The following is a 25,416-nucleotide window of genomic DNA, read 5'->3' as shown; positions in this document are numbered from 1 at the left end:
TTTTGGAATATTTTAAATTTTTAGTTAAATTAAGTGAAAAATCTTATTGCCCAGTCATAATTACTTTTATCATTTTACTTTTGGATGTGAAAATATATATTACGTATATAATTTTTCTGATAATTTCAGTGCATTATTTTTTAAAATGAGTGTGAGACTTGGATATGCATATTTTTAATATAAGTTAATATTAAATATTGAATAGCTTCTGTATCATTCCCATAGTATTTCTGAAATTTCAACTTCAACTGAAGTAGAAGTTAAACATGTTAGGAAATTTTAATTTGCTTAACTGAAACAATACAATAAACCAGAAAGCAAAAAATAGTTAATTAAATTCTTATAAATATTAAGTACGTTTTTAAAGCAGGTGAAAATTAGAAAAATAAGGTAAAGTTTAAGCATTGAAGTCATAAAACCAGTTATTCAAGTGGCTGCATACATGATTAGAGATCATTTTCAATAACCTTATGTTTGGGATTATGAAGAAAGCAAGGTTTTAAATAACAACGGTAATCAAAACTAGCCAGTTGGCCCAAATTTAAAAAATAATATTATAAACAATGACTTTGGCATAAAATGTTGCATTGCTGTGAAACACAATTTTGGGAGAAAATGTAAGACTTTAAACAGTACATGCAACTGCTCGATTGCATCAGTTACAGAAATGTTTATGAAATGGTGTTTTAGCTTTATTTCTGGTTGTGACTTATTTTGTCATCACATCAGATGGAGATTTGAGAATTTGCCAGAGGTCTTTCGCGATGGATGAAAAATGTAGATGTTGTGTGAATGACGTAAAAATGTTTGTTAACCAATCTGTTATTTGTTATAAATCTTATAGTTTGTAACAAATTGCCTAGTGTCAATGTTTAATTACTTTCATGTTAAAACTACTGTCAGTTATAAAGTTACTGTACAGATTCCAGGAAATTTTCACATGAGGTCAAGAAAAAGATAAAAGTACCATTCTTTTCAATACATGGGTAATTTAAACCACTTTATTCTCCACTTTGTTCAAAAAAATACTGTCTTCATTTGCTTTGTATATGACATTCTTTATAATTCTTCTTTCTGACCTCTGTGTAGGTCTCTTATTGTGGTATGTTGAATTGATTTTTTAGTATTCTAATAACCTATCTTTGTAGTCTGATCAAGAAGGGAAGAGTCTTTCTGATTTGTGGATTTCATATAAATGCCATCACCTTTGCAGTAACCGCAAAGTTATTTTAAAAGTGTATTGATTTTTAAATACATTTTAATAAATTAAACTCTACTAAATGCTGCATAGGTAAAACTATACGAGAAGATGTATTCATTTTGACGTTAGTAAATCAGTGGTATGTTCTCTGACACTAAATATAAAAAGAAATCTTTTGACAATTTAAAGTATTTAAAAATATGTTGTCACAATCAGAAACATGTTGCACTGTTCAGATAACTATGCTTTCTTACATAGGCTTGTCTTAACTATATTATTATTATTATTTTTTTGATTAGGGCTATGCCTCAAAAGCAAGACTGGGTTTCCGCCGTGGGAGAACAGCTAAAGATGAAATAAAAGAAGCAGCATTTCAACCAGCAATGGAAACAGCTATTAGAAGTACGGCATTGTATTGTCTGGCTTTCATATGTGTATATATAATAATTATTCTAGTTTGAAATATGAAAAAATACACAAGAAATTTTATTACTGTTGTGTCTAATTTTCTTAAACACCGCATTTTTAATTAGTAAGCAATGTAAATTTCATTTTCATAGTTACCAAAATTATTTATTTTATTCCCATCAAAAAAGCCTAGTTTAAGTTATTAGTTATTATGCCTTAGTAATGATTTCCAAAGACTTTTTTTATGTTAATGTATTGTTATGCAGTGTTCTTCTTGAAGCAGTTTAGAACAACACAAAATTTGTATCTGTTTAAAAGGCAATTCTGGTAGTGCAGAGACTTGTTCCTTTTTGCTTTTATAGTGTTTTTTGGTATTTATTAATTTTAGTTTTTCGGTATTTATTAATTAGGCAGAAAGAGACAAGGATTTGGGGCATTTTGGTAAATACTGATAGATGTGCTTTTTAGACAAGTGAATTTTTTTAACAAAGTTATGTATTAGTAATAAACTGTACACATAGGTGCCATTTTTATCCATTGAAATGCTTGCTAACACTACTGCCTCATCCGGGTAGACTGGAATATTTTGGTGTAAAAATTATAATTTTATTTGTTTTTTTAAGCGTACAGTGATCCCCCGCCTATCGCGGAAGTTATGTTCCAGACCCATCAGCGATAGGTGAAAATCCGCTATATAGAAAGACCATATAAATAAACATTTTTTTATAGTTTAAATTAAAATACCCATCCCACACGCTTTAAACACATGTAAACTTATTAAAACACACTTTGTAAACTCATATGATATGTGGATGTCGGGCTAAGGATATGAGTAACATCTCTCCATTATAAAACATTTTAATGTCACGCAAGACAAGGCAGTGAGACAGAAGAACAGCTGCTATACAGGCTTTTAAATGATCGATGCGCAGAGTGACAAGCAGAATAGCCATCTTGGCAGAAGCAGCACAAAGGAAGCAAAAACCGTGAAACGATGACCTTTGCATGTCACTCCCTAGTTACAAACAATTTAAAACAAGTTCATTGACATCTAACCTAGCAGTTGTGGGAATGCTTTTGGAAAACAAACTCCAGGTGCTCCCAGCTCTTAAAACAACAAGCAGAACACACAGCTTGCCAGCAGATAATCAGAGCACTTCTCCTTAGCGTGCGTTCCAGCCCTCACCCCCACCCCTTCAGAATGCGCAGAGCAACAAACAGAACAGGCATCTTGGCAGAATGTGTGAAGACTGAAGTCCAAATATCAAACACTTTCACAAAATGTATAACAAAACGAGAGCACTTTTATTCAAGAATATAACCGAAGAAAAAGAAATTGCTCAATTTACATGTTACTGGCAATGTGTAAAAACCAAAGCCCAAATATTTATTGACATAACAAACACGTCAGCTTGGCTGGTGTGGAGGTAGGGACTACTACCTCATAATCAAGAGGTTGTAGGTTTGATCCTGAGTCCTCCTCACATTTATGGTTTTGGGTAGGGGCTGCTATTATTGTTACTAATATATAATGAAAGCATACAGTATATTTGATTCGAGTCTGTAACAGCCGGTGTAAATTTATGTATGGTACTTGTAAAAGTTAGCGCTGAAAGGATAAAAGCAGACACACAAATGCAGCTCAAATGTGTCTTCTCGTTGTCTTGTTGAGCAAACAGACACCACAGTGTCTATGGTGGATATTACTTTTACACACACACAGAATAAATCTTAATTTGAATGATTTTGTTTTTTTTTTTTTTTTTTTTTTTTTAAGAATGAAACTGAATTAAAAAAAATTGTTCAAATTCAGTTTTATTCAAGAGTCCAGGAATATAAATATTCTTGATATAAATGTCTGTGTGCGAGAAAAAGTAACATCTTTTACAAGTACCATAAATTTACACAGGATGCTACATCAAATGTATGTTTTTGTTATATGGTAATAATAGCAGTTCACTACTGAAGCGCTAAGTACAGGGAAGAAAAAGGATTTGAACCTATTACCTCGCCATTGTAAATGGTAGCTTATCCACTGCACCGTCTCCATAAATCTGTGACGGAGCAGCGTTTACACTGTGACAACTGTTTGAAAATGAAACGCGCAAACACACACGCATGGGAATGCCTTTTATTTTGTACTGACTGATACTGGGCTTCAGCAACTTGTCAATTGTGCAGTTTCTTTTTCTTCAGTTTTATTCTTGAATAAAAGCAGTATTGTTTTGTAACACCTTTTGTGAAAGTATTTCTTAGATACAGTGGAACCTCGGGTCACGAACGTCTCAGACCACGTACAAATTGGGTTACAACCAAAAAGTTCACCAAACTTTTGCATCTGTTCACGACCACGCACTCGGGTGACGAACAAGCCAGTTTCCCTTCCGGTTCGTACGCGCCAATGATTTCCGCATGTGTTCAGTCTCTCCCTGTGTATTCCCTGTGCAGCGAGCGAGCGTATATATATTTACATATAGCTCGTACGCTCCGGAACGGATTCATTGTATTTACATACAATCCTATGGGGGAAATTACTTCGGGTCACAAACAAATCGGGTTGCGACCAGAGTTTTGGAACGAATTACGGTTGTGACCCGAGGTCCCACTGTATTTAGTCTTTAGAGCGAGAGAGAGAGAGCGCAAGCGAGCATATATATATTTACATACAGCTTGTACGGTCCGGAACAAATTAATTGTATTTACATACAATCCTATGGGGGAAATTATTTCGGATCATGACCAAATAGGGTTCCGACTAGTTTTGGAATGAATTACGGTCGTGACCCAAGGTTCCACTGTATTTAGGCTTTAGAGTGAGAGAGAGAGGCGAGCCAGCAAGAGCGCGAGCGAGCATATATATATATTTACATACAGCTCGTACGGTCCAGAATGGATTAATTGTATTTACATACAATTCTATGGGGGAAATTACTTCAGGTCACTGTAGATTCCACTGTATTTAGGCTTTACACATCCTACACTTCACATCAAAATGATGTTGTTATTACTATAACATATGCAAGCATTTTTTGTTTTAGCTGTGTGTTCAGCATTTCTTGCCTCGCATTCCCTATATCATTCTATATTTTCACAGATCATTGTACACATGTAACACACTTGAAATGTACACATTTCAAATCATTTCATTACCTATATACAGTGGAACCTCGGTTCATGAACGTCTCGTTACATGTACAACTCGGTTTACGACCAAAACGTTCGCCAAACTTTTGCCTCGGTTCACGACCACACACTCGGTATACGAACAAGCCAGTTTCTCTTTCGGTTTGTGTGCGCCGATGATTTCTGCACCTGTTGCATTGTTCTCAGTCAGACGTGCGTGCTTTCGCTGTGAACGCTTTGTGCTCTATTTCATTTCCCTTCCTGTTCGTGCGCGCCGATTACTGTATTTAAGCACGTGTTCAGCCTCTCCCTGTTCATTGTTCTCAGTCTGACGTGCGTGCTTTACCTGTGAACTCTTTGTGCTCTACAGTATTTCGTTGCTTTTGCAGTTAACCATGGCTTTTAAGCAAGTGAAGAGTGGTGAGAAGAAAGTGTTGCAATGTTACTTTTCTCTTTTTTTCAAATGATTATTTTTTTCCATGTGCTTAAAACTCATTTAAAAAGAGTGTTTACAGCGATTGGGCTGTAATGCTATTAGCGTGAACTCCTGCAATGTTACTGTCTTGGTTGGCTTTTAAATAAAGTTCGGATTTGTTGAAATGTTCCTTTTTTTCCCCCCTGTGCTTAAAACTCATTTAAAAAAAAGTGTTTATACAACGATCAGATTGTAAGGCTATAGCGCGAACTGCTTCAATGTTACAGAGAGAGAGAGGGCTCGCGTGCTTCTGAGAGACAGAGGGGGAGGGGGCTCCCGTGCTGCTGAGAGAGAGAGAGAGCGAGCCTGCACGAGCAGCTGAACAGGGAGTCTGGGTGTTTGTGTCAGTGTTATTCAATGTTTTTACATTAGTTTACTATTACACTGTACATTCTATGGTGTAATTAACTATATTTGTGCTTAAAAATCTTTAAAAAAAATATATTTACATACAGCTCGTACGGTCTGGAACGGATTAATTGTATTTACATACAATCCTATGGGGGGAAATTGCTTCGGTTCACGACCAAATCGGTTTACGACCAGAGGTTTGGAACCAATTATGGTCGTGAACCGAGGTTCCACTGTAATTCCTTAAAAACGCATTACCAGAGAAACGCTTCAACACAGACTTGAACTATGAGGATTGCAGCAGGGCAATTGCCTTCATCTGACTGAATTTGGGGGTTTGGGCATGGGGTGTAGCAGGCTGTGTTCTGCTAAACCACACATTTGCAAATCAAAAGCGGGCTATTAGTGCAGTGATAAGGAGCTACCTTAAATTTAAGGAGGTCAGGGACAACGAAAAAAATCATAAACTTCAGGGATTCTAGTGTTAAAAAATAATTGTTGCACTGCTTTTCACTAAGCATACAATAGTATTACTCTTGATATGCAGAATTTGAATGCGTGATAGATGGTGACAAAAAAGGCAATGTTAGGTGAAACATATAATTGCTAATAATGCGTTCATGCTCTCATTAAAGTAATTTAGTTTGTAAGCATTTTTAATGAGTGATAATGGATGTTTGTATCAGTGTACCCTACAATGGATTGGTTTCCTGGCCAGAGATTCAGTGTCACCAGTATATGACATTTATAACATATTTTATATCAGACTTAATGAAGGGCTTTATTACTATGTACATTCTTAGTTCTTCAAAATTCCTACTTTGCATTGCCCTGCTCAACCATTCCTCCATTATTAAATAAGCAGCTAACTTTGTTAATGTCTTTGTCCTTCTTCGATAATGGCTGCTTCTTTCACCTTTTTATATTTTTCACTTCTTACATCCCATCTGGCTTTGTTCCCTCTTTCCCCTGCAATAAATATAGTTTGTTTTTTCCTTTTCAGTCGCACACCTGGAGAAGGCCATATAGCCAGTGTCAGTTATGTTTCTTTTTTTTTGTATTTCCGCATGGAAGTAACCTTTGCTTTCTCCCCTACCCCCAATATATAATAGAACATATGTAACACATGCTTCCTTTAAAATGCGGTTCATAAGGTTAATCAACACTCACTCACACTGACAAACGCAGATTATTATTTGTGAATATATGATATATACCACGGGTTGCCAACTCTGACCTTTTTTAATGAGTGCCCTGTTTGTGCTGCTAATTAACTCCCCGTGAATTCATTTTAACTTAATTGCTTTTTTAAGATTTGTTCCTCTGAATTGCTTCATTTCTTTCCTTAAATGGCACCCAAACAGAAATGTAATGTGAAGCGAGAGATCCAACAGAAGACCAACTAAGTCAGAGCCACAAACTCCAACCAGTTTCACTCCAACCAGCTGCTTAACCCTTTAACCGCTAACTCCCTAAATATTCCCCAAGCCAGGCGAAATCTGAACAATTTTTGTTTTTTTACTTTTTTACATTTTTTACATTTATTCAAGCAGTATTGACCACTAAATGTTGTGCAAGTTGCCAGTGTATACACGAAATCTATAAATGTAACCTGAATTCTCAGCTAAGCAAAACATCTTGATACCAAACCGTGCCCTTTTCAATGGTAGATACTGTCGAAACTGTAAGCGGCCCTTCCACGACAATAAACTTTCATCAACTGCAACTGACGGTCCTGGCATGTAGGGCAACTGAAATGCTTCAAATAAATGATCAATCAAAGGACGTAGCTTGAACAAGCGGTCGCGGTTTGGATCTTTCTTATCTGGCTCGTTTCTGTTGTCATTCAAATGAAAGAATTTCAGCAGCAAAGAGAATCGGTTACGTGTCATGACAGCTGCAAAAATAGGTGTTGCATACATAGGATCTGTAGACCAGTACATCTCAATATCTGGTTTTCTGATTATTCCCATCAACATCAAAATCCCAATGAATTTTTTCATTTCGTTTTCATCAGTGTCAAACCAAGCACGAACACGGGAATGTGGAGGTAAATTGGGATTTTTCTCAATAAACTGTGCTGCATACAGATTTGTCTGATGAACAAAATGTCTAATCAAATCAGGTGACACAAACAGCTCATAAAACTGCTCAGCAGTGTAATTGTTTACATCAACAATAAAGCCACACGTTCCCTCAAACGAATGCAGAAAAGGTAGTTTACCACGGGCAGCAGCCCAGCTGAGATGCTGGGGATACACCCACTCAGCGCCGTCATCCGATGCGTCTTCATTCACAATATCATGCAGCGCACGTTGCTGCTCATCACTGTCACTAAAATCTTCTTCAGAACTGCTACAATCATGATCAGAACTGTCCAAAATCGCCTGCAAAGCCTCACTTGAAGTCAGTTTACGTTTCGCCATATTCACAGCTGTTACATGCGAATCACGTCACATGACCGGCCAAAACAACCACAGACTTGTCGAAATACAACGTAGTAATAATACCCACGCCAAACCGTCAGTTATACTACTTGCCAGGCATTCATATAACCACAGGCAAATGTGCCGGATAATTCCGGCAGTATGGCGTTAGCATTAAAACAGCGGTGCCGGATATATCCGGCAGAGGGCGGTGAAGGGGTTAATGAGGTGCCGATTCTTGTTGTTAATGAAACCCATTCTTTAATTCCATGGCTTGTTGCTGCTCTCATTGTGCAATAGCAGACATTTCCAAGATTATTGATTTTTCTCTTTTCTAAGAGCACTGGTAAAATGTTTTGTGGACCTGAGCAGATCAGCATTCCTGAGACCTTCATCTTTCTTTATTTTCAGATATTGTATGATAGACACCAGTTGTTTTGGCTCATTTTGTATCATTATTGTTTGGCTGCTAATTACGGAAAAAGAAACTATTAAGGGGTCTGACTCTTCAAGAGCAAGTCAATTAAAATTAGTTCAAAAGAAATTAATTGGAAGCAAAAACAAGTCACTCATTAAGAAAAGGGTTAGAATGAAAACCTGCAGCCACGGTGGTCCTCCAGGACTGGAGTTGGCGACCCCTGATATATACAGGCAAACATGGAAATAAGGAAAAGTAAAGTGGGAAAGCTAAAATGCTGTATACTGTGTTTTGCATACAATGTATAATCATATGGTACTCATTTTGTTTTTGTGTTTAGTTTGTATTGTAGTGTTACTGGATTAAGTGGAATGCAGCTATGAATGACATGCTATGTACAAGTGACAGTAAACTTGAACCTAAATTTGATGAGCTCTGGCATTTTGTCACACTTTGTTAGATAAAATAGGTTCAGAACATAAAGAGAGTATTGCTTTATGCTCAATAATGAATTCCACTTAATAATTTTAAAATGTTTTGTGGTATTTGTACTTGTGTTTTAACATCGTACTTCACTGTTGGTCTTATTTTTTCCTGTTTTCTTTCATGTCCTGTGATTAGAAGTGTTCAACTTTGGGTTGCAATAATTTACTTCTCCACAGGGTGTCATAGATGATCAAGCTTTAAAGACATGAGAAGTTTTACAAACTGGTTTTTGTTTATCCATAAGTTTCCTTCAAAACTAATTTATACCAAAAACAATTGGTAATATTTTTCCTTAGCAGACATGGTGCTTAAGTTAAATTAACTTTTTTCCTGTTCTGCTACAGTTGACAATATGGGAAGAATAGTTCTTGCAGGGGGAGCTGTTGTAGGCCTTGCAGCCTTATGCTATTATGGACTGGGAATGTCAAATGAAATAGGAGCCATTGAAAAAGCTGTGTAAGTAACAGATCACTTTATTTAAGTAATATTGTAATGTGCACCATTTGCTTTAAGTTATATAATTTGAGTTGACCTTGATTACAAAATGTTTAATGAATATGGCAGCATATAGAAACAAATGTAATGTCTTTACTAAGTACTGGTGAAACAGTATGTCACGTGCAAATGTTATTGATATTGTCTCTTTGCATTGCAACTTAAAATGCAAATTTAATTACATATACTGTAGGTGCATATCAATACACACAGTAAGTGGGTTTTTAGTTGTTTAACACTAGAATCCCTGAAGCCTACAAAAAAAAAAAAAATCGTAATCCCGGGCCACCTTAAATTCCTTTGCACCTCTTCATCAGTGCCACATTTTGCAAATGTGTAAAGCAGCACAGGCAGCAAGCATCTTGCTATCCCATCCCCCACTGATGCAGCTGAAATCGCACAGAAGATTCTCAGAGTTCAAGTCTGTGTGTGAGTTGTCTTGAATTGTAGGGGGTAAATAATATATCATCATTTGGAATACATACATTTCATGTGTGTTCCGTGTCTAGAACAATCTGTGTAAATGTAGGATAACAGATAATGTGAGGCAGGATCGGGGGGCATGTGATCATGACTGAATACTTCTCCCCCCGATCTGACACTGTTCATTTTCAAATAAGTCGTGGTATAACACACTTTTTGTATCATAAATTTACACCGGCTGTTACAGATTCAAATCAAATGTATACAGTAATCCCTCCTCGATCGCGGGGGTTGCGTTCCAGAACCCCCCGCGAAAGGTGAAAATCCGTGAAGTAGAAACCATATGTTTATATGGTTATTTTTATATTGTCATGCTTGGGTCACAGATTTGCACAGAAACACAGGAGGTTGTAGAGAGGCAGGAGCTTTGTTCAAACACTGCAAACAAACATTTGTCTCTTTTTCAAAAGTTTAAACTGTGCTCCATGACAAGACAGAGATGACAGTTCTGTCTCACAATTAAATGAATGCAAACATATCTTCCTCTTCAAAGGAGTGTGCGTCAGGAGCCGAGAATGTCAGAGAGAGAGAAAAAAGCAAACAAAAATCAATAGGGCTGTTTGGCTTTTAAGTATGCGAAGCACCGCCGGACAAAGCAGCTGCAAGGAAGAGAGCAATGTGAAGGTAGTCTTTCAGCATTTTTTAGAGTAGCGTCCATATCCTCTAGGCCAGTGTGCGAACAGCCCCTCTGCTCACATCCCCTCCGTCAGGAGCAGAGAATGTCAGAGAAAGTGAGAGAGACAGAGAAAGACAAACAATCAAAAATCAATACGTGCCATTCGAGCTTTTAAGTATGCCAAGCACCGTGCGGGAAGCATGTTGCTTGACAAAGCAGCTGCACGGAAGGGAGCAACATGAAAGTAATCTTTCAGCAATTTTAGACGAGCGTCCGTATCGTCTAGGGGTGAGAACAGCCCCCCTGCTCACACCCCCTCCGTCAGGAGCAGAGAATGTCAGAGCAAGAGAGAGAGAAAAGCAAACAATCAAAAATCAATATGTGCTGTTTGATCTTTTAAGTATGTGAAGCGCCCAGCGGGAAGCATATCGCTTGACAAAGCAGCCACATGTAAGCCCAGCAAGGAAGGGAGCAATGTGAAGGTAATCTTTCAGCGTTTTTTGAGGAGCGGCCGTATCCTCTAGGGCAGGGGTAGGCAACGTCGGTCCTGGAGTGCCACAGTATGTGCAGGTTTTTGTTCCAACCCAGTTCCTTAACGAGAACTTAATTATTGCTGATGAAGCACATATTGCTTAAGTGACATTTTAATGCTTCATTTTAGTGGTCTCGCTTGTTAAGGAATTGCTTATTTCAATCTTAAACTGCTGCATTCAGTGTTTTAATTGCTCCTTATTAGCAATAAGATGTAAAAGACAAAGCAGCCAGCAGTTCTCCAGCTAGCTTTTTTCCAATTACATCTGTGTGTGTTCATCATGCACGGTTTGATTTAATAAAACACTTAATAGAAAAATGTGACAGACTGAAAATGATCTGTTTTAGGCTTCAAATCATTTGGATGATATCCTTGGAAAGGAAAAAAATCTACGATATAATAGCCTTACATTGCACAGACTAACAAGCCATAAAATTAAATAAGGTCTGAGATTGGCAATGATTGGTTTCTAATTAAGCAATTGGGTTGAATGAAAACCTGTAGCCACTGCGGCTCACCAGGACCGACATTGTCTACCCCTGTTTTACATCTTATTGCTAATAAGGAGCAATTAAAACACTGAATGCAGCAGTTTAAGATTGAAATAAGCAATTAAGGTTGGAGAACCTTAACAAGCGAGACCACTAAAATGAAGCATTAAAATGTCACTTAAGCAATATATGCTTCATCAGCAATAATTGAGTTCTCGTTAAGGAACTGGGTTGGAACAAAAACCTGCACATACTGTGGCACTCTAGGACCGACGTTGCCTACCCCTGCTCTAGGGGTGCGAACAGCCCCTGTGCTCACAATATATTTGAGGAGTTTTATTTAATATGTAATACGTGCTCTGATTGGGTAGCTTCTCAGCCATCTGCCAATAGCATCCCTTGTATGAAATCAACTGGGCAAACCAACTGAGGAAGCTTGTACCAGAAATTAAAAGACCCATTGTCCGCAGAAATCCGCGAACCAGCAAAAAATCCGCGATATATATTTAAATATGCTTATATATAAAATCTGCGATAGAGTGAAGCCGCGAAAGTCGAAGCGCGATATAGCAAGGGATTACTGTATTTTTATTATATAATAGTAATAAAAATAGCAGCTCACTACTCAAAATGGTAAATGTTGGGAGGACCCGGGATCGAACAAGCAACTCTTGATTATGAGACAGCGGTTGTTACCACTACACCAAGCGGACATACTGCTTTATACCCAACCCAATTTATTTTTCTTTGGTTACATTTTTGAATAAAAGCACACTTGTTTTACATTGTACATTTTGTGAACATGTTTATTTGATATTTGGACTTCAGTCTTCACACATCACTTCATGTCAACAATTTGTCAATTATTACTAAAACATGAAAAAGGTTTCTGTGTTAGTTTTGTGTTCAGCATGTCCTGCCTCACATTTTCTGTCACCCTACGTTTACATAGATCATCGTAGACACGGAACACACATGGAATGTATGTATTTCAAATGATGATAAATTGTACAGGGTAAATAATATAAGGAACCTCACACTCAAATAAACAGCCTTGAGCTCTGAGAATCTTCTGTACGACTTCAGCTGCATCAGTGGAGGATGGGATAACAGGCTGCTTGACACATTTGCAAAACAAAGGCGCTGATGAAGAGGTGCGAAGGAATTTAAGGTGGCCCGGGATTATGACTTTTTTCGTAGGCTTCAGGGACACTTAAATTCCTACTACATAATTCATTCAATAAAGAGTTGTTATTTCTGAATTATCTCATTACTGAAATGCAGTATTTTAGTAAGTAAATAGAAATACAAGAGACTTTAGGCATGATTTAACTGAAAAGCCTACTGATGATATAGAGCTGTAGTTGGATTGCATACTACTTTTTCTCTACTAATCACTGATAAATCCTATTCATAAAATCACTCATATAATCATGAGGAAAAATCTTAAAATATTATTATGTAGGAGGCAGAACAAGCATGGGCATAGTTGCCCATTTATTTTTAATGGGGTTCACATTCAGAGCAAGCCCCTTGTTTAGCTATTTGGGCCTTTGCTTACTGCTTTTTACTTAAAGAATGGAATATTAATTATTCAAAAATGTAAAAAAAAAAAATCCCTCTTTCCTTCTTTAAAATTTTTTTTTCTATTTTTCTCTTTAGCATTTGGCCTCAGTATGTTAAAGATAGAATCCAGTCTACTTACATGTACTTTGCAGGAAGTGTTGGCCTTACTGCCTTATCAGCTGTAGCAGTCAGTAGGTCACCATTGCTTATGAACTTAATGATGAAAGGATCCTGGCTGGTAAGTGTTCTTTTTATAAACATCTGAACCATTCATGTATACAGTAATAAAGTGGTGGGGGAAGTATTGCATCAACAAAATACTTTTTTGGATCATGTTAGCATTGTTTACTTTATGCACATAATTTGTGAAGTCAGTGCACACCTCGAAGCATGAAATTTACAGAAAATTCTTTCACAAAATACATCCTCCTACAGATAATAAGGCTATAGTGATGTGTTGTTTTTGAGCTAATAGCTATAGCTAATTCACATTTAATTTGAAACTAAATATAAACTCATTGCTTATTGATCAGCTGATGTCAAATTACCTATTCTTTAGGAACTAATCTTTTCTTGTACCTTTTCTGCCATGTAATCTTAAATGCATCTTTAAATTAAAACTTATTACATTGTCCAATCCACTTGATCCATGGTTGTTGAAGGACTGGAGCCTATCTCTGAGACATCTAGAATGCCAAAAAAAAAAAAGTAAGAATGAATAAAATGCATGACAGACCGAAAACAGTAAAGCAAAACTTCCAAGTACTACTCATCTGAAAAACTACACATTTTTTTCATCTGTTAATTGTCATGCGTTGCTTGTAGTGATGACTGAGAAATATTGTTAATCTCAAGTTTTTATGACTTACAAAGGTAACAGCATTCCTGTTACAATAGTCCTCCCAATGACAAATGCTGAACAGCAGCAAATAACAAGCTAATTGATTTTTTTTGTGATGGGATTTAAAGTAATCGGTTCATTCTCAAAACCCAAATGTGATAGAGCTGAGGAGTTTTGTTCTACTCCCCTGTATTGCGGTGACAAGCAGTCAATAAATACAGGAAGCAACTGGCCACAATTATCAAGTCCAGTTGGCTGTTTTATCTTTCACATGCACATAATGTGGTGCATAACATTGCTTTAATACATAAATAAGTTAATGAAATGTTACTTGCTCTGTTTTTACTTAATGTTTTATTTTTGTTTATGATCTAATAATTACTGTGTAAAACATTTTTTAATGGTAGAAAATATAAAATTCAAGTATATTATATAAAGTAAGTTAAAATATGCTGTTGTTTTATGGTTCAAGGTTTTATGCAAACCTTTGCCTATTTAAGAATTTGGATATTATTGAGAAAAAATGTTATATATGACACAATGACAGTTTCTAGAACTGCTGTCTCACTTCTTGAAAATCCTGGTTTCAGATCCCTTCCCAGGCACTGTCTGTGTTGCATCTATAGATTTTCTCCATGTTTCCCTGGGCTTTTTCAGATATTCCAGGTTTATTTTACAATCCAAATAATTTAAATCGGACATCTCTTAGTATTAAAAGGAAGATGTGAATTAGTGTATCCCACAATGTACTTGTACTTCATCCAAAGGGACCTCCTGCCCTGTGTTCAGTTCTGCAAGGAAAGGATCTAACCCCTGTGAACTTGTATTGGAGGGTGCAGATTCAGAAGATGAATGAATGTAATGTGTGTGTAAAATTAGTAGTGAACACCCCTTACCTTAAATACAGTATAGTACAATATCAACTATTTTCTTTTAAGGTTTTTTTAAAAACTGAACATTTAATAAAGCTTTTGAAGCTGAATTATAAGAGTTTTGCTTGATCTTTTTCTGCTTATAATTGCATTTATTCTTTAAGATCTGATTAATTTATACTGTATTTTTGTGCTTGTGTGTAGGCAATTGGAGCAACATTTGCTGCAATGATAGGAGCTGGTATGTTAGTTAGGTCAATACCTTATGACCAGAACCCTGGAACTAAACACCTTGCCTGGATGTTGCATGCAGGTAAGTGATAAATGACACTTTGCCTTCCCAAACTAAGTTCCTGTTCTTTTGAAAAAGTCGTGCTTGTATTTCAGTGTGATGCAGAAATAAATCCTAAAGTATCATTAAATGCCAAAAAAATGTTAAACCAAATTGCTTATTAAAAGGTACAGTTCACCTGTTGTAAAATCAAATAAGAAAATATGCTTCCACCTATTGTTGAACCTGGTTAATTCACATCAATCCACAAGGACTGGAGTTTATGCTTGAATCACGAGACAAAAGACAGGAACTGGATCTGGACAAAATGTCAATCCATGGTAGTGGATGTGAACACATTGTGTCCTGAGTTGTATTTAGCAAACAGTTAATATACATTTCTCTAGGATATCGGGAGTGGTGTTAAGTTCATGGAGAAGTTCCCATGTACATGTGGAAAAATAAGTTTACTTATTTTCATGTCACACCATTAGTAATTCCCATGTTAAGATTTTTACTTTGTGTAATGTACCATTTTATGTACTTAATGCATGTGAGGCAAAATGATCAGTACCATTTGAGTCTTGTGCCTTACCCCAAGGCATTGGAAAAAAAAAAGCTTAAGGTAACTCTCAGGGTTTACATAGTCTTAGAAGTATATAAATTTCCCATTGGGATTAATAAAGTATCTATCTATCTATCTATCTATCTATCTATCTATCTATCTATCTATCTATCTATCTATCTATCTATCTATCTATCTATCTATCTATCTATCTATCTATCTATCTATCTATCTATCTATCTATCTATCTATCTATCTATCTATCTATCTATCTATCTATCTATCTATCTATCTATCTATCTATCTATCTATCTATCTATCTATCTATCTATCTATCTATCTATCTATCTATCTATCTATCTATCTATCTATCTATCTATCTATCTATCTATCTATCTATCTATCTATCTATCTATCTATCTATCTACAGAATTTAACATTGGTTAATTACTTTTACTTAATACGGACAGCTGCCATGTGTCCTTTTAAAGACAATATCTTGTGCCATTATATGTCTGTTTTCGAAGAGTAGATAGTAAGTTCATGATTAAGGAGTAAGTGGAAATCAGCACGAATGCATTTGTGAAAAAATACATAGGTATTGCCTCTATACCAGGTCACAAATGATTGACATTATTATTAAAAACACAGTTTATTTTTTTTTCTAAAGGGATGGTAATTTGCAGTTGGTGAAACATTTCCATCATTTTCAGTGTCATATGTTAAACACAGTGCACTAATAATATATATTAATAAGTTAAGTTTTTTATGGTGATAATCAAAAGTTTGCTACATTATGCTGCACTGTTACATGTGTGAGCAAGATAAGTTTGCTTTGAAAATTTTGGAGTGTGAAAGTCTGCAATGGGTCATTTAAAAGCTTATTTCCACCATAAAAAAATACATTTATTGTGTCATTTTACAAAGATATTGCTGGCTGTCTTGTCCGGCAATCAAGTGACAAGAAATGAATAAAAATTATAGGTATACATTTAGTTTTAATCAGGTTAAAGTTTAGTACAGATGCTTTAACATAGACAGGGATGTAGCTCAAATCTAGCATTACTGTCTCATTCAGTACCAGAGTCTGCCTGGGGTCTTCATGCACTCCTCTTGCCTCTGTGGATTAATTGATATCAGTGAGTGTACGCTTAACTGCGTATAATTACCTGTTTTAACACAGGTGCTACAGTGCAACTTCTGAATACTGGAAATGTGTCACTTATACTTCTAAATTAGCCAAGTACATTTAATCCTTCATGTGCTGTGAAGTAAATAACATCCATCCCCAGCCCAAGCTTCAGATGAGGCATGAACACTAGCTATTCTGACACAAAAAAAAAAATATGCAGAATTGCCCAGTGAAGTCACAATGGTACACTTGTAATACTTTTCTACTTTGTGCTCACTGTCTTTTGTTGTAAGATGTAACTTTTTTTTTTATCCAACTGTTATCTCATTTAGGTGTAATGGGTGCTGTTGTGGCTCCCTTGACTTTGCTTGGTGGTCCATTGTTGATCAGAGCAGCTTGGTATACTGCAGGTATTGTTGGTGGCTTGTCTACAGTGGCAATGTGTGCACCCAGTGAAAAATTCTTAAACATGGGTGGTCCGTTGGCTGTGGGACTGGGCCTGGTTTTTGCATCATCAGTTGGTAAGTTATAAGAACAACATGTTATGTCTTTACTTAACTAGCATTTTACAAGAAATGTATGCAATGATTGGTATCACACTAATGCAAATTTTTTGTCTAATTAGGAAACAAATTTGAGGTTTTGAAATAATGTTTTTAAACATTTTGCCATTTTTTGTTACAAACCACAGCTGTATATATGTCATTCAGTCAGGTGTGGTCTGACTTTGCATCATTACCAAACATTTTCTGTTTTACTCACACTGGCAATACTGCTGTATAGATTGATGGCAAAATTCAGGAAGATAAAGTAATTTGTAAATGAGTGTGTAGATAGAAATGGTAGTTTATCTCAATGTAAACAGTTTATACACAACCAAATGTGTAGTTAAAATATTGAGTGTTCATTTCTACTTTCGGCTTGCTTTGAACAGTCTAATACATAATGAAATGGTAGCAGGGATGAATTATTTTTCTTCAGCTAAATCATACTGTCGGAGAATTAGAATTACAGAGCAACTTCTTTCCGCCAAAGGTGGCTTGGCTCACCATAATGATGGAACAATGCTCATTACTAAAGTATTGTCTTCAGATACTGTTTTTTTTTCTTTTTGTCATCACCATTAAACTGTATCAGCTTCTAATAATTTGATTTATATTCTCCTTTTAATCTTTCTGTTTTGGTAGACATTTGTACAGTGTATTTCTTTTTTTTGAAAATAATAGATTTCAGTAATATTGAAATAGTGCTGCTTTTTGTTTCTAGGATCTATGTTTTTGCCTCCAACTACTGCATTGGGAGCTGGGGTTTATTCAATTGCTGTTTATGGAGGACTGATTTTGTTTGGCATGTTCCTGTTATATGACACCCAGAAAGTCATAAAGCGTGCTGAGTCTTACCCTGTCTACGGTGTAAGGAAGTATGACCCAATCAATTCGTAAGTATAGTAAACTTAAAACTTTACATTTCAATTATCAATTATTTGTTTATTAAGTTATAGTTGTTCACTTTCTGGTGCATCAAGATCCTCTGTCTGCATCATTACGGATTCAGACTTTAAAATGGAGCCAAAGTTGAGTCCTGCATCCAGATGGGTACACACAAAACAGAAAAAAATATGTAATGATACCATAACAGTATATTGTCCTCTGTAATTGGTTGGTCGCAACTATCAAGTTTTGTTAAGTGCTACAAGTCATATGCACAATAATGCAATAAAACTATATTGTTTTCCCCTGTAAATTTTTGGTTGTACTCTCTGGTACTGCAACAACAAAGTTGCATTCTATGCTAAAAGCAGTATGTAGCTTCTAGTAGTGCCTGTAAAGCACAGAGAGAAAGAATTGTCTTTCATAGTGTTATCCAAAAAGGAAACCTCTCACATATTTGGCCAGGCTCTCCCAGCAGAGAAAGCAAAATTAGGTAGTGGTAAATGGCAAATAACTGGTTATCAATAATTGAGTAGAATGTGTTAGAATGCTTATGGTGCTGAAAAATAACACATTTTACAAAAAAGTGCCAAGTGTATAATTGATACTGGTTAATGAACAGTGTTGATCATCGAAATTAATTGAAAGTGTACTTCGAATTGAATTTGTTGGTGACCTTGTTGGCTAAAGTTTCTCTTAAAATTCACAATGTGGCTGACTTAGGGAATTTTTTTCGTATCCCCACAGCCCATGATACTTCACAAAGTCAGCCGGATCTCACAGAGCTGTAACAGCCAATGTTGGATGAGCCAGCTTCCTGAGTACAGTGGTGCTTTGGTTTGCGAGCATAATTAGTACTGGAAACGTGCTTGTAATCCAAAGCACTCATATATCAAAGCGAATTTCCCCATAAGAAATAATGGAAACTCAGATGATTCGTTCCACAACCCAAAAATATTTATATAAAAATGATAAATACAAAATATAAAGTAAAAATACATAAAAGAAATTAACCTACACTTTACTTTTGAAAAGAATCTTGGCTGGTGTGAAGGGGGACAAGAGAGGGGAAAGGAGGTTATTGTGCTATCTGTTAGCTCACTGGATCTTTTTCATTTTTTTGCGACTTTAACAAGGAACCTATCCAATGACAGTTGCTTTTGCCTCCTTTTGAGGATTTCGCAGAAATGTGACGTTACATTGTCGTTAAACAGATTCATAGCTCACACACAAAATAAAAAAATTCTTTACGCACACATGTGGTCACAATGCTATATTAAACAGGATACATGCATATGGATGTTGACTGTACGAATGAGGCACGCCGACTGAGACCGAACATGGGAGACGATTACCCACAATCCCACAGCGAGAGAGAGAACCACCATCAGCTCCTTTGGGAACATACGACTTTCGGCAGACAAAGCATATACATACTACTCGTATTGTAAGACCTCACTCGTTTATCAAGATAAAATTTATTGAAAAATTTTGCTTATCTTGCAAAACACTTGCAGACCAAGTCACTTGCAATTCAAGGTTTTACTGTATGTAACACTGATAGTCTGCCAGTGGAAACCAATCCTCAGCTGCAGAACACAGAGCAGAGGTTCACCTCGAGAGGTGAATGGCGTGCAGCTCTTTTTCTTCCATGCTCTCCCCTACCTCTCCTGCTAGCATATTCTACCAGCCCACCATCACCCAGATGCTGGAGTGAAAGAGGTCTCTCCCTCCCAGGCACCCCTAAAACTGCATTGAAATGGGCCCCCAGCAGAGTTCTCTCTTCAGCTCTTACCCAGTTTGCTGGTGGACATGGCCCCTTCTGCCAGTTGATGAGTTTCGGCATCCCCAACTGGCAGACCCCCATCTATCATTAAGAGTACTATTTCAGAGTTTTGGATCAGCAAAGATTTCCAGCACCCTACTTGAAGATTCCAGGGACTAGATGGGTCCCTTGTCTGTCCCTTTTGATTTCTTTCACACCCATAATGCTTAATAGCTCAAAGTGTGGTGAATATACTGGTTCAAAAATGGCTACCGTCGCATCATCCTTCTGCATGGTGCACATTGGTGGTGATTGAAGTGGTTCCCCACTGTCTATGTAAAACAATTTGAGCAAGTTTGAAAGTATTATATTAAAATTAAATTATTATTATTATTTGTGTCTTCCTTAAAAAATTCAAAGGCATCCTTTAAACAGCAATCCCATGGCTGAGGGGCGGGGCTGCTTGATGCAGGCATCTCAGACAGGTTAAGCCAATTGCATCACACAATTAATCACTTGTAAAGGTTTTTATTCCTGTGAGATATGAGACTTGTGCATGGCCAACGTTGATCCAGCATTTCTCTGACTTCTGTCTGTGTAAAAGTTTATTTTCTCTGTGTCTGAATTGAATCTAGAAAACAACAATGCAGCCTGATATGTGACATAATTTTATCTCAGGGAAGCAGTTAGCACTGCTGTTTTGCAGCTTAGGTCACATTTTGGGATAAAATAAACAATCCACTAGAGTTGGCAGACGATCCCTATACCTCGGTAACAGTTAAAGTACCTTTGCACCATTATAATCTGTTTAAAACTAGTTCAGTTTCTCCTTCTCCTTAGACTTGAATGCATTTTGCAGAGTTAGGAGAAATTTTTGCACCTTTTAAGAGTTAATGCTCCATGTAGAAATATTTTTCTTTGTTACCCCATGTAGTGATGGCTGTGAAAAATTTTTAATCTCATGTTTTTATGGAGAAGAGACATAACAGAGATTCCAGTTGAACGAGACCCAATGTTGACAAACTCTGGTCAACGGCAAATGATGTGAAAAAGGTCCATGAAAAAAGAAAAAAAAAGTTCTTACATAATTTGTATTTCATAATTCATGTCTGTTATCCATTCAAATTGTCAAAATGTGATTAAATAAAATAATTTTAATAACCAGGAAAGGTATGTTTCCATTATACTGTGTATTTGAATTGTAGACAGAATTCTTGACAAGTTAATGAGGGGGAAAGGCACAGATATTCAATTCAGGCATTTGAGATTATAGGCCCTTAATTCACCATGTTCAGCATAAAAATGATCATTTAGGGTGTTTTCTTTTCAGCTGCAACTTTTTTTTCCTATCAAAGCTGTGTGGCTCAGCTATAGTCAATAGGAGAGATCTGTGGAGATTTAGAAGGTTAGTGTTATGCACTACGCAGGAAGCAGTAGCCATCTCAGGCTGAGTTGCCAGATTATCACACTTGCTCTAGCAAGGTTAATTTATATTCATCAGAAGACCCAAACTGCTTGTATTTGCCATGCAGTAGGGTAGCAAGAGACTATGCACACTCCACACATATACAGAATGGGCCACAACTCAGATCCATTCTACATGAGCAGTGAAACAGCTGTACTAACTAGATTGTCTCTCTACTAATATATAGTAGCCTCTTATAGATTGTCTCCCTACTAATATATAGTAGCCTCTTATTTGTCTTTTTTCCCCTTTTGCCCCCATGACCTCTTAGTTGACCACTATTGCAATATTTACTTCTGCATCATCAGTTCTTTCACCCACTCTGCCACTTGGAAGAAGTTTATTTTTACCAATATAGGCTCCAGTTTTGGAATATGGTGCTTTCTTGGACCTCTTTACCCAACTTTTTGCCTTACTCTTTAACTTTGCACTCTTTGCCTTTTTTACCTTTGCATGAACAGTAGAAAATCTGTAGAGGTCTTTCTTATATGTAATAGTATTTTGCACATATCTGTGATTATATGTTTAAATTTACTACTTGTAAAAATAAGTACATTTATAAGTAAATTTACACTTTATATGTAAATTCAATTATGATTTTTGTGTATGGTTCCATTTTTTTTTCTTATTATCCATCTTACTGTGTTTCTTCTAGGTGCCTGGGAATTTACATTGACACCCTGAATATATTCATGAGAGTTGCAACCATTCTATCAAACAGCAATTCAAGAAGGAAATAAAATGCTAAAGTTTTAAAAAATTTATCTGGGACTTGCCATTCATTCTCAATAAGACAATTTTAGCAATGCTGTCATTGGGAAGAGAATGTTGAATATTTTTTTCATTTGTTTAATTATATTATTATGTACTGAAAAACAAAGCAAAAACGAAGTCATTCATTTAAATTTGTAGTGTATTTAAAGTTAAATCACACATAAAATACCAGACATGTATATAATTATTCTATACCTTATGAATTAAATATTGTCCATTTGTTTTTGTTTATGATATAGTTGGCAATGCAGTTCAGTGAGAGAGAGTAGCAAACTGTCTTCAAGAGTAAATGCTAATCCAGTGTCCTATATGTTCCATCACCATCTTCTATGCAACTTTCATCATCTGTTTTTCAATTAATACCTAGTTTTCTTCTTTGTATAATAAACAACTAAGTCTATTAAACAGTGTTCTTATTTAAAGTTACCTGTTGTACTCATTGAGCTATATTAACATGTTTTCTGTCTGAATGTGTTACGCATTCATTAAGATTTTTAGGTTGATTTATTTACATCTGTAAAATTACAGTATGTACTTTAATTTTTATTGTGTGTTGGAAATAAAATAAGTAATATTTTTTGATTACTGTTGTTTATGAAGAAGTGCCTAATACCATTTATTTTCTTTATTTTGAAAGGCTTTTGTATTAACAAATATAGAGCTTAGCATTTATAGCATTTAGCTGGTTTTACTTTTTCCCACACATATATGGACTGATCACTCTGAGTTTCATTTTTATTTTTATTGTAAACTCCTTTCTTGTCATTATCCATTTTAATGTGACTGTCATAGATCTTAGTAGTAATTCAGCTTGGGTTTACATGCCTAATGCAGAGCTGCTTTCTAACTTTATAGAGTGTTGCTAGGTGGGACTCTGGATCTGTGCAAAAATGACATTCAGAAGCTTCAACAAATATTAAGAGTCTTTGTTTATTGACTAAAATTTAACCTTATAATAAAGGTACAGAGAATTTAAATGAGGTAGATGTCTTGTCTTGAACAGTATAATAGTTAATGTTTTTGTGCGAGAAGATATATATTTAATATTTTTTTTTTTAATACATTTTAAAAGCAAGACTTATGAACCCATGTTATAAAGCATAATTCTTGGCAAACCTTAAATGTTTACAAAGGCCAATATTTTAGAATGGGTACATATTGGAGGAGCACATTTATTAGAACATTCTCAAGCCAGCTTAATTCTGTTTGTAGCAGGGCCAGATAAGTGTTGTTGTTTATTGTGTTTGCACTCTGTTGCATCTCATCACGTCACCCCATTTAAACAAGTATGTGTTTGTTCAAATGTCGTCCCCGTAAGAAGAAACGGGGAAGGCTGTTGCGAGGAGGCAGCGACCACCTGGAAACGTCAGAACCGGAGGTTTTTCCATTACATCCGGCTCATTATTATTTAAACGGGAAGGAGGGAAAGAAGAAAAAAAGAGAGGAGAGAGAAGGAGATTCACCTAACCGCAACTAATCATCAATTTCTGCCTTTATTCACATCGTGACATTTTTCCAGTTTGCTTCTTACTCAGCTGGATTACTGCAATGCATTCATTGCCAGAAATCCCGGGGTTGGACATTATTTTGCACTATCGCTGAGGAATCACAGTGAGAATGTTCCGGTATTTCATTCGGAACAATCAAACACAAACATTTTGGGGCAGCTATCAGTAATTTGGACAGTTATTTACCTGGACTTATTTTCACGTTCATTATAATTTCAGTAATCATTCGTTGTCATTGTTTGTATTGTGTGTTTGTTATTCGTGAGCAGGGACAAGGGAGAATTTACTGTGCATCCAGAAAGTATTCACAGCGCATCACTTTTTCCACATTTTGTTATGTTACAGCCTTATTCCAAAATGGATTAAATTCATTTTTTTCCTCAGAATTCTACACACAACACCCCATAATGACAACGTGAAAAAAGTTTACTTGAGGTTTTTGCAAATTTATTAAAAATAAAAAAACTGAGAAATCACATATACATAAGTATTCACAGCCTTTGCCATGAAGCTCAAAATTGAGCTCAGGTGCATCCTGTTTTCCCTGATCATCCTTGAGATGTTTCTGCAGCTTAATTGGAGTCCACCTGTGGTAAATTCAGTTGATTGGACAGGATTTAGAAAGGCACACACCTGTCTATATATGGTCCCACAGTTGACAGTTCATGTCAGAGCAAAAACCAAGCATGAAGTCAAAGGAATTATCTGTAGACCTCCGAGACAGGATTGTCTCAAGGCACAAATCTTGGGAAGGTTACAGAAAAATAGGGTCGTTGTCCGGCTGAAAGATGAACCGTCGCCCCAGTCTGAGGTCAAGAGCTCTCTGGAGCAGGTTTTCATCCAGGATGTCTCTGTACATTGCTGCAGTCATCTTTCCCTTGATCCTGACTAGTGTCCCAGTTCCTGCCGCTGAAAAATATCCTCACAGCATGATTTTGCCACCACCATGCTTCACTGTACGGATGGTGCCAGGTTTCCTCCAAACGTGACACCTGGCATTCACACCAAAGAGTTTAATCTTTGTCTCATCAGACCAGAGAATTTTCTTTCTCATGGTCTGAGAGTCCTTCAGGTGCCTTTTGGCAAACTCCAGGCGGGCTGCCATGTGCCTTTTGCTAAGGAGTGGCTTCCGTCTGGCCACTCTACCATACAGGCCTGATTGGTGGATTGCTGCAGAGATGGTTGTCCTTCTGGAAGGTTCTCCTCTCTCCATAGAGGACCTCTGGAGCTCTGACAGAGTGACCATCGGGTTCTTGGTCACCTCCCTGACTAAGGCCCTTCTCCCCCGATCACTCAGTTTAGATGGCCGGCCAGCTCTAGGTAGAGTCCTGGTGGTTTCGAACTTCTTCCACTTACAGATGATGGAGGCCACTGTGCTTATTGGGACCTTCAAAGCAGCAGAAATTTTTCTGTAACCTTCCCTAGATTTGTGCCTTGAGACAATCCTGTCTCGGAGGTCTACAGACAATTCCTTTGACTTCATGCTTGGTTTGTGCTCTGACATGAGCTGTCAACTGTGGGACCTTATATAGACAGGTGTGTGCCTTTACAAATCATGTCCAATCAACTGAATTTACCACAGGTGGACTCCAATTAAGCTGCAGAAACATCTCAAGGATGATCAGGGGAAACAGGATGCACCTGAGCTCAATTTTGAGCTTTATGGCAAAGGCTGTGAATACTTATGTACATGTGATTTCTCGTTTTTTTTATTTTTAATAA

General features: G+C 36.5%; 1 protein-coding gene across 1 annotated transcript in view; it reads left to right on the top strand.

Moving 5' to 3' along the window:
* The window catches only part of ghitm (growth hormone inducible transmembrane protein), a 51,013-nt gene extending 28,225 nt beyond the window's left edge, over positions 1-22,788 (top strand). The window contains exons 3-9 of the mRNA XM_028795487.2: positions 1,501-1,603; positions 9,233-9,344; positions 13,168-13,309; positions 14,989-15,097; positions 17,085-17,273; positions 18,019-18,190; positions 22,068-22,788. Of these exons, the coding sequence (XP_028651320.1) occupies positions 1,501-1,603; positions 9,233-9,344; positions 13,168-13,309; positions 14,989-15,097; positions 17,085-17,273; positions 18,019-18,190; positions 22,068-22,152 (912 nt within the window). The 3' untranslated portion in view covers positions 22,153-22,788. The remainder of the gene's footprint in view (positions 1-1,500; positions 1,604-9,232; positions 9,345-13,167; positions 13,310-14,988; positions 15,098-17,084; positions 17,274-18,018; positions 18,191-22,067) is intronic.
* Positions 22,789-25,416: the final 2,628 nt, after the last annotated feature.

The sequence above is a fragment of the Erpetoichthys calabaricus genome, chromosome 2 (assembly GCF_900747795.2).
Source record: "Erpetoichthys calabaricus chromosome 2, fErpCal1.3, whole genome shotgun sequence".
Taxonomy (NCBI): Eukaryota; Metazoa; Chordata; class Cladistia; order Polypteriformes; family Polypteridae; genus Erpetoichthys; species Erpetoichthys calabaricus.
Note: the sequence above shows the minus strand (reverse complement) of the source record. Positions and strands in the feature narration are given on the sequence as shown.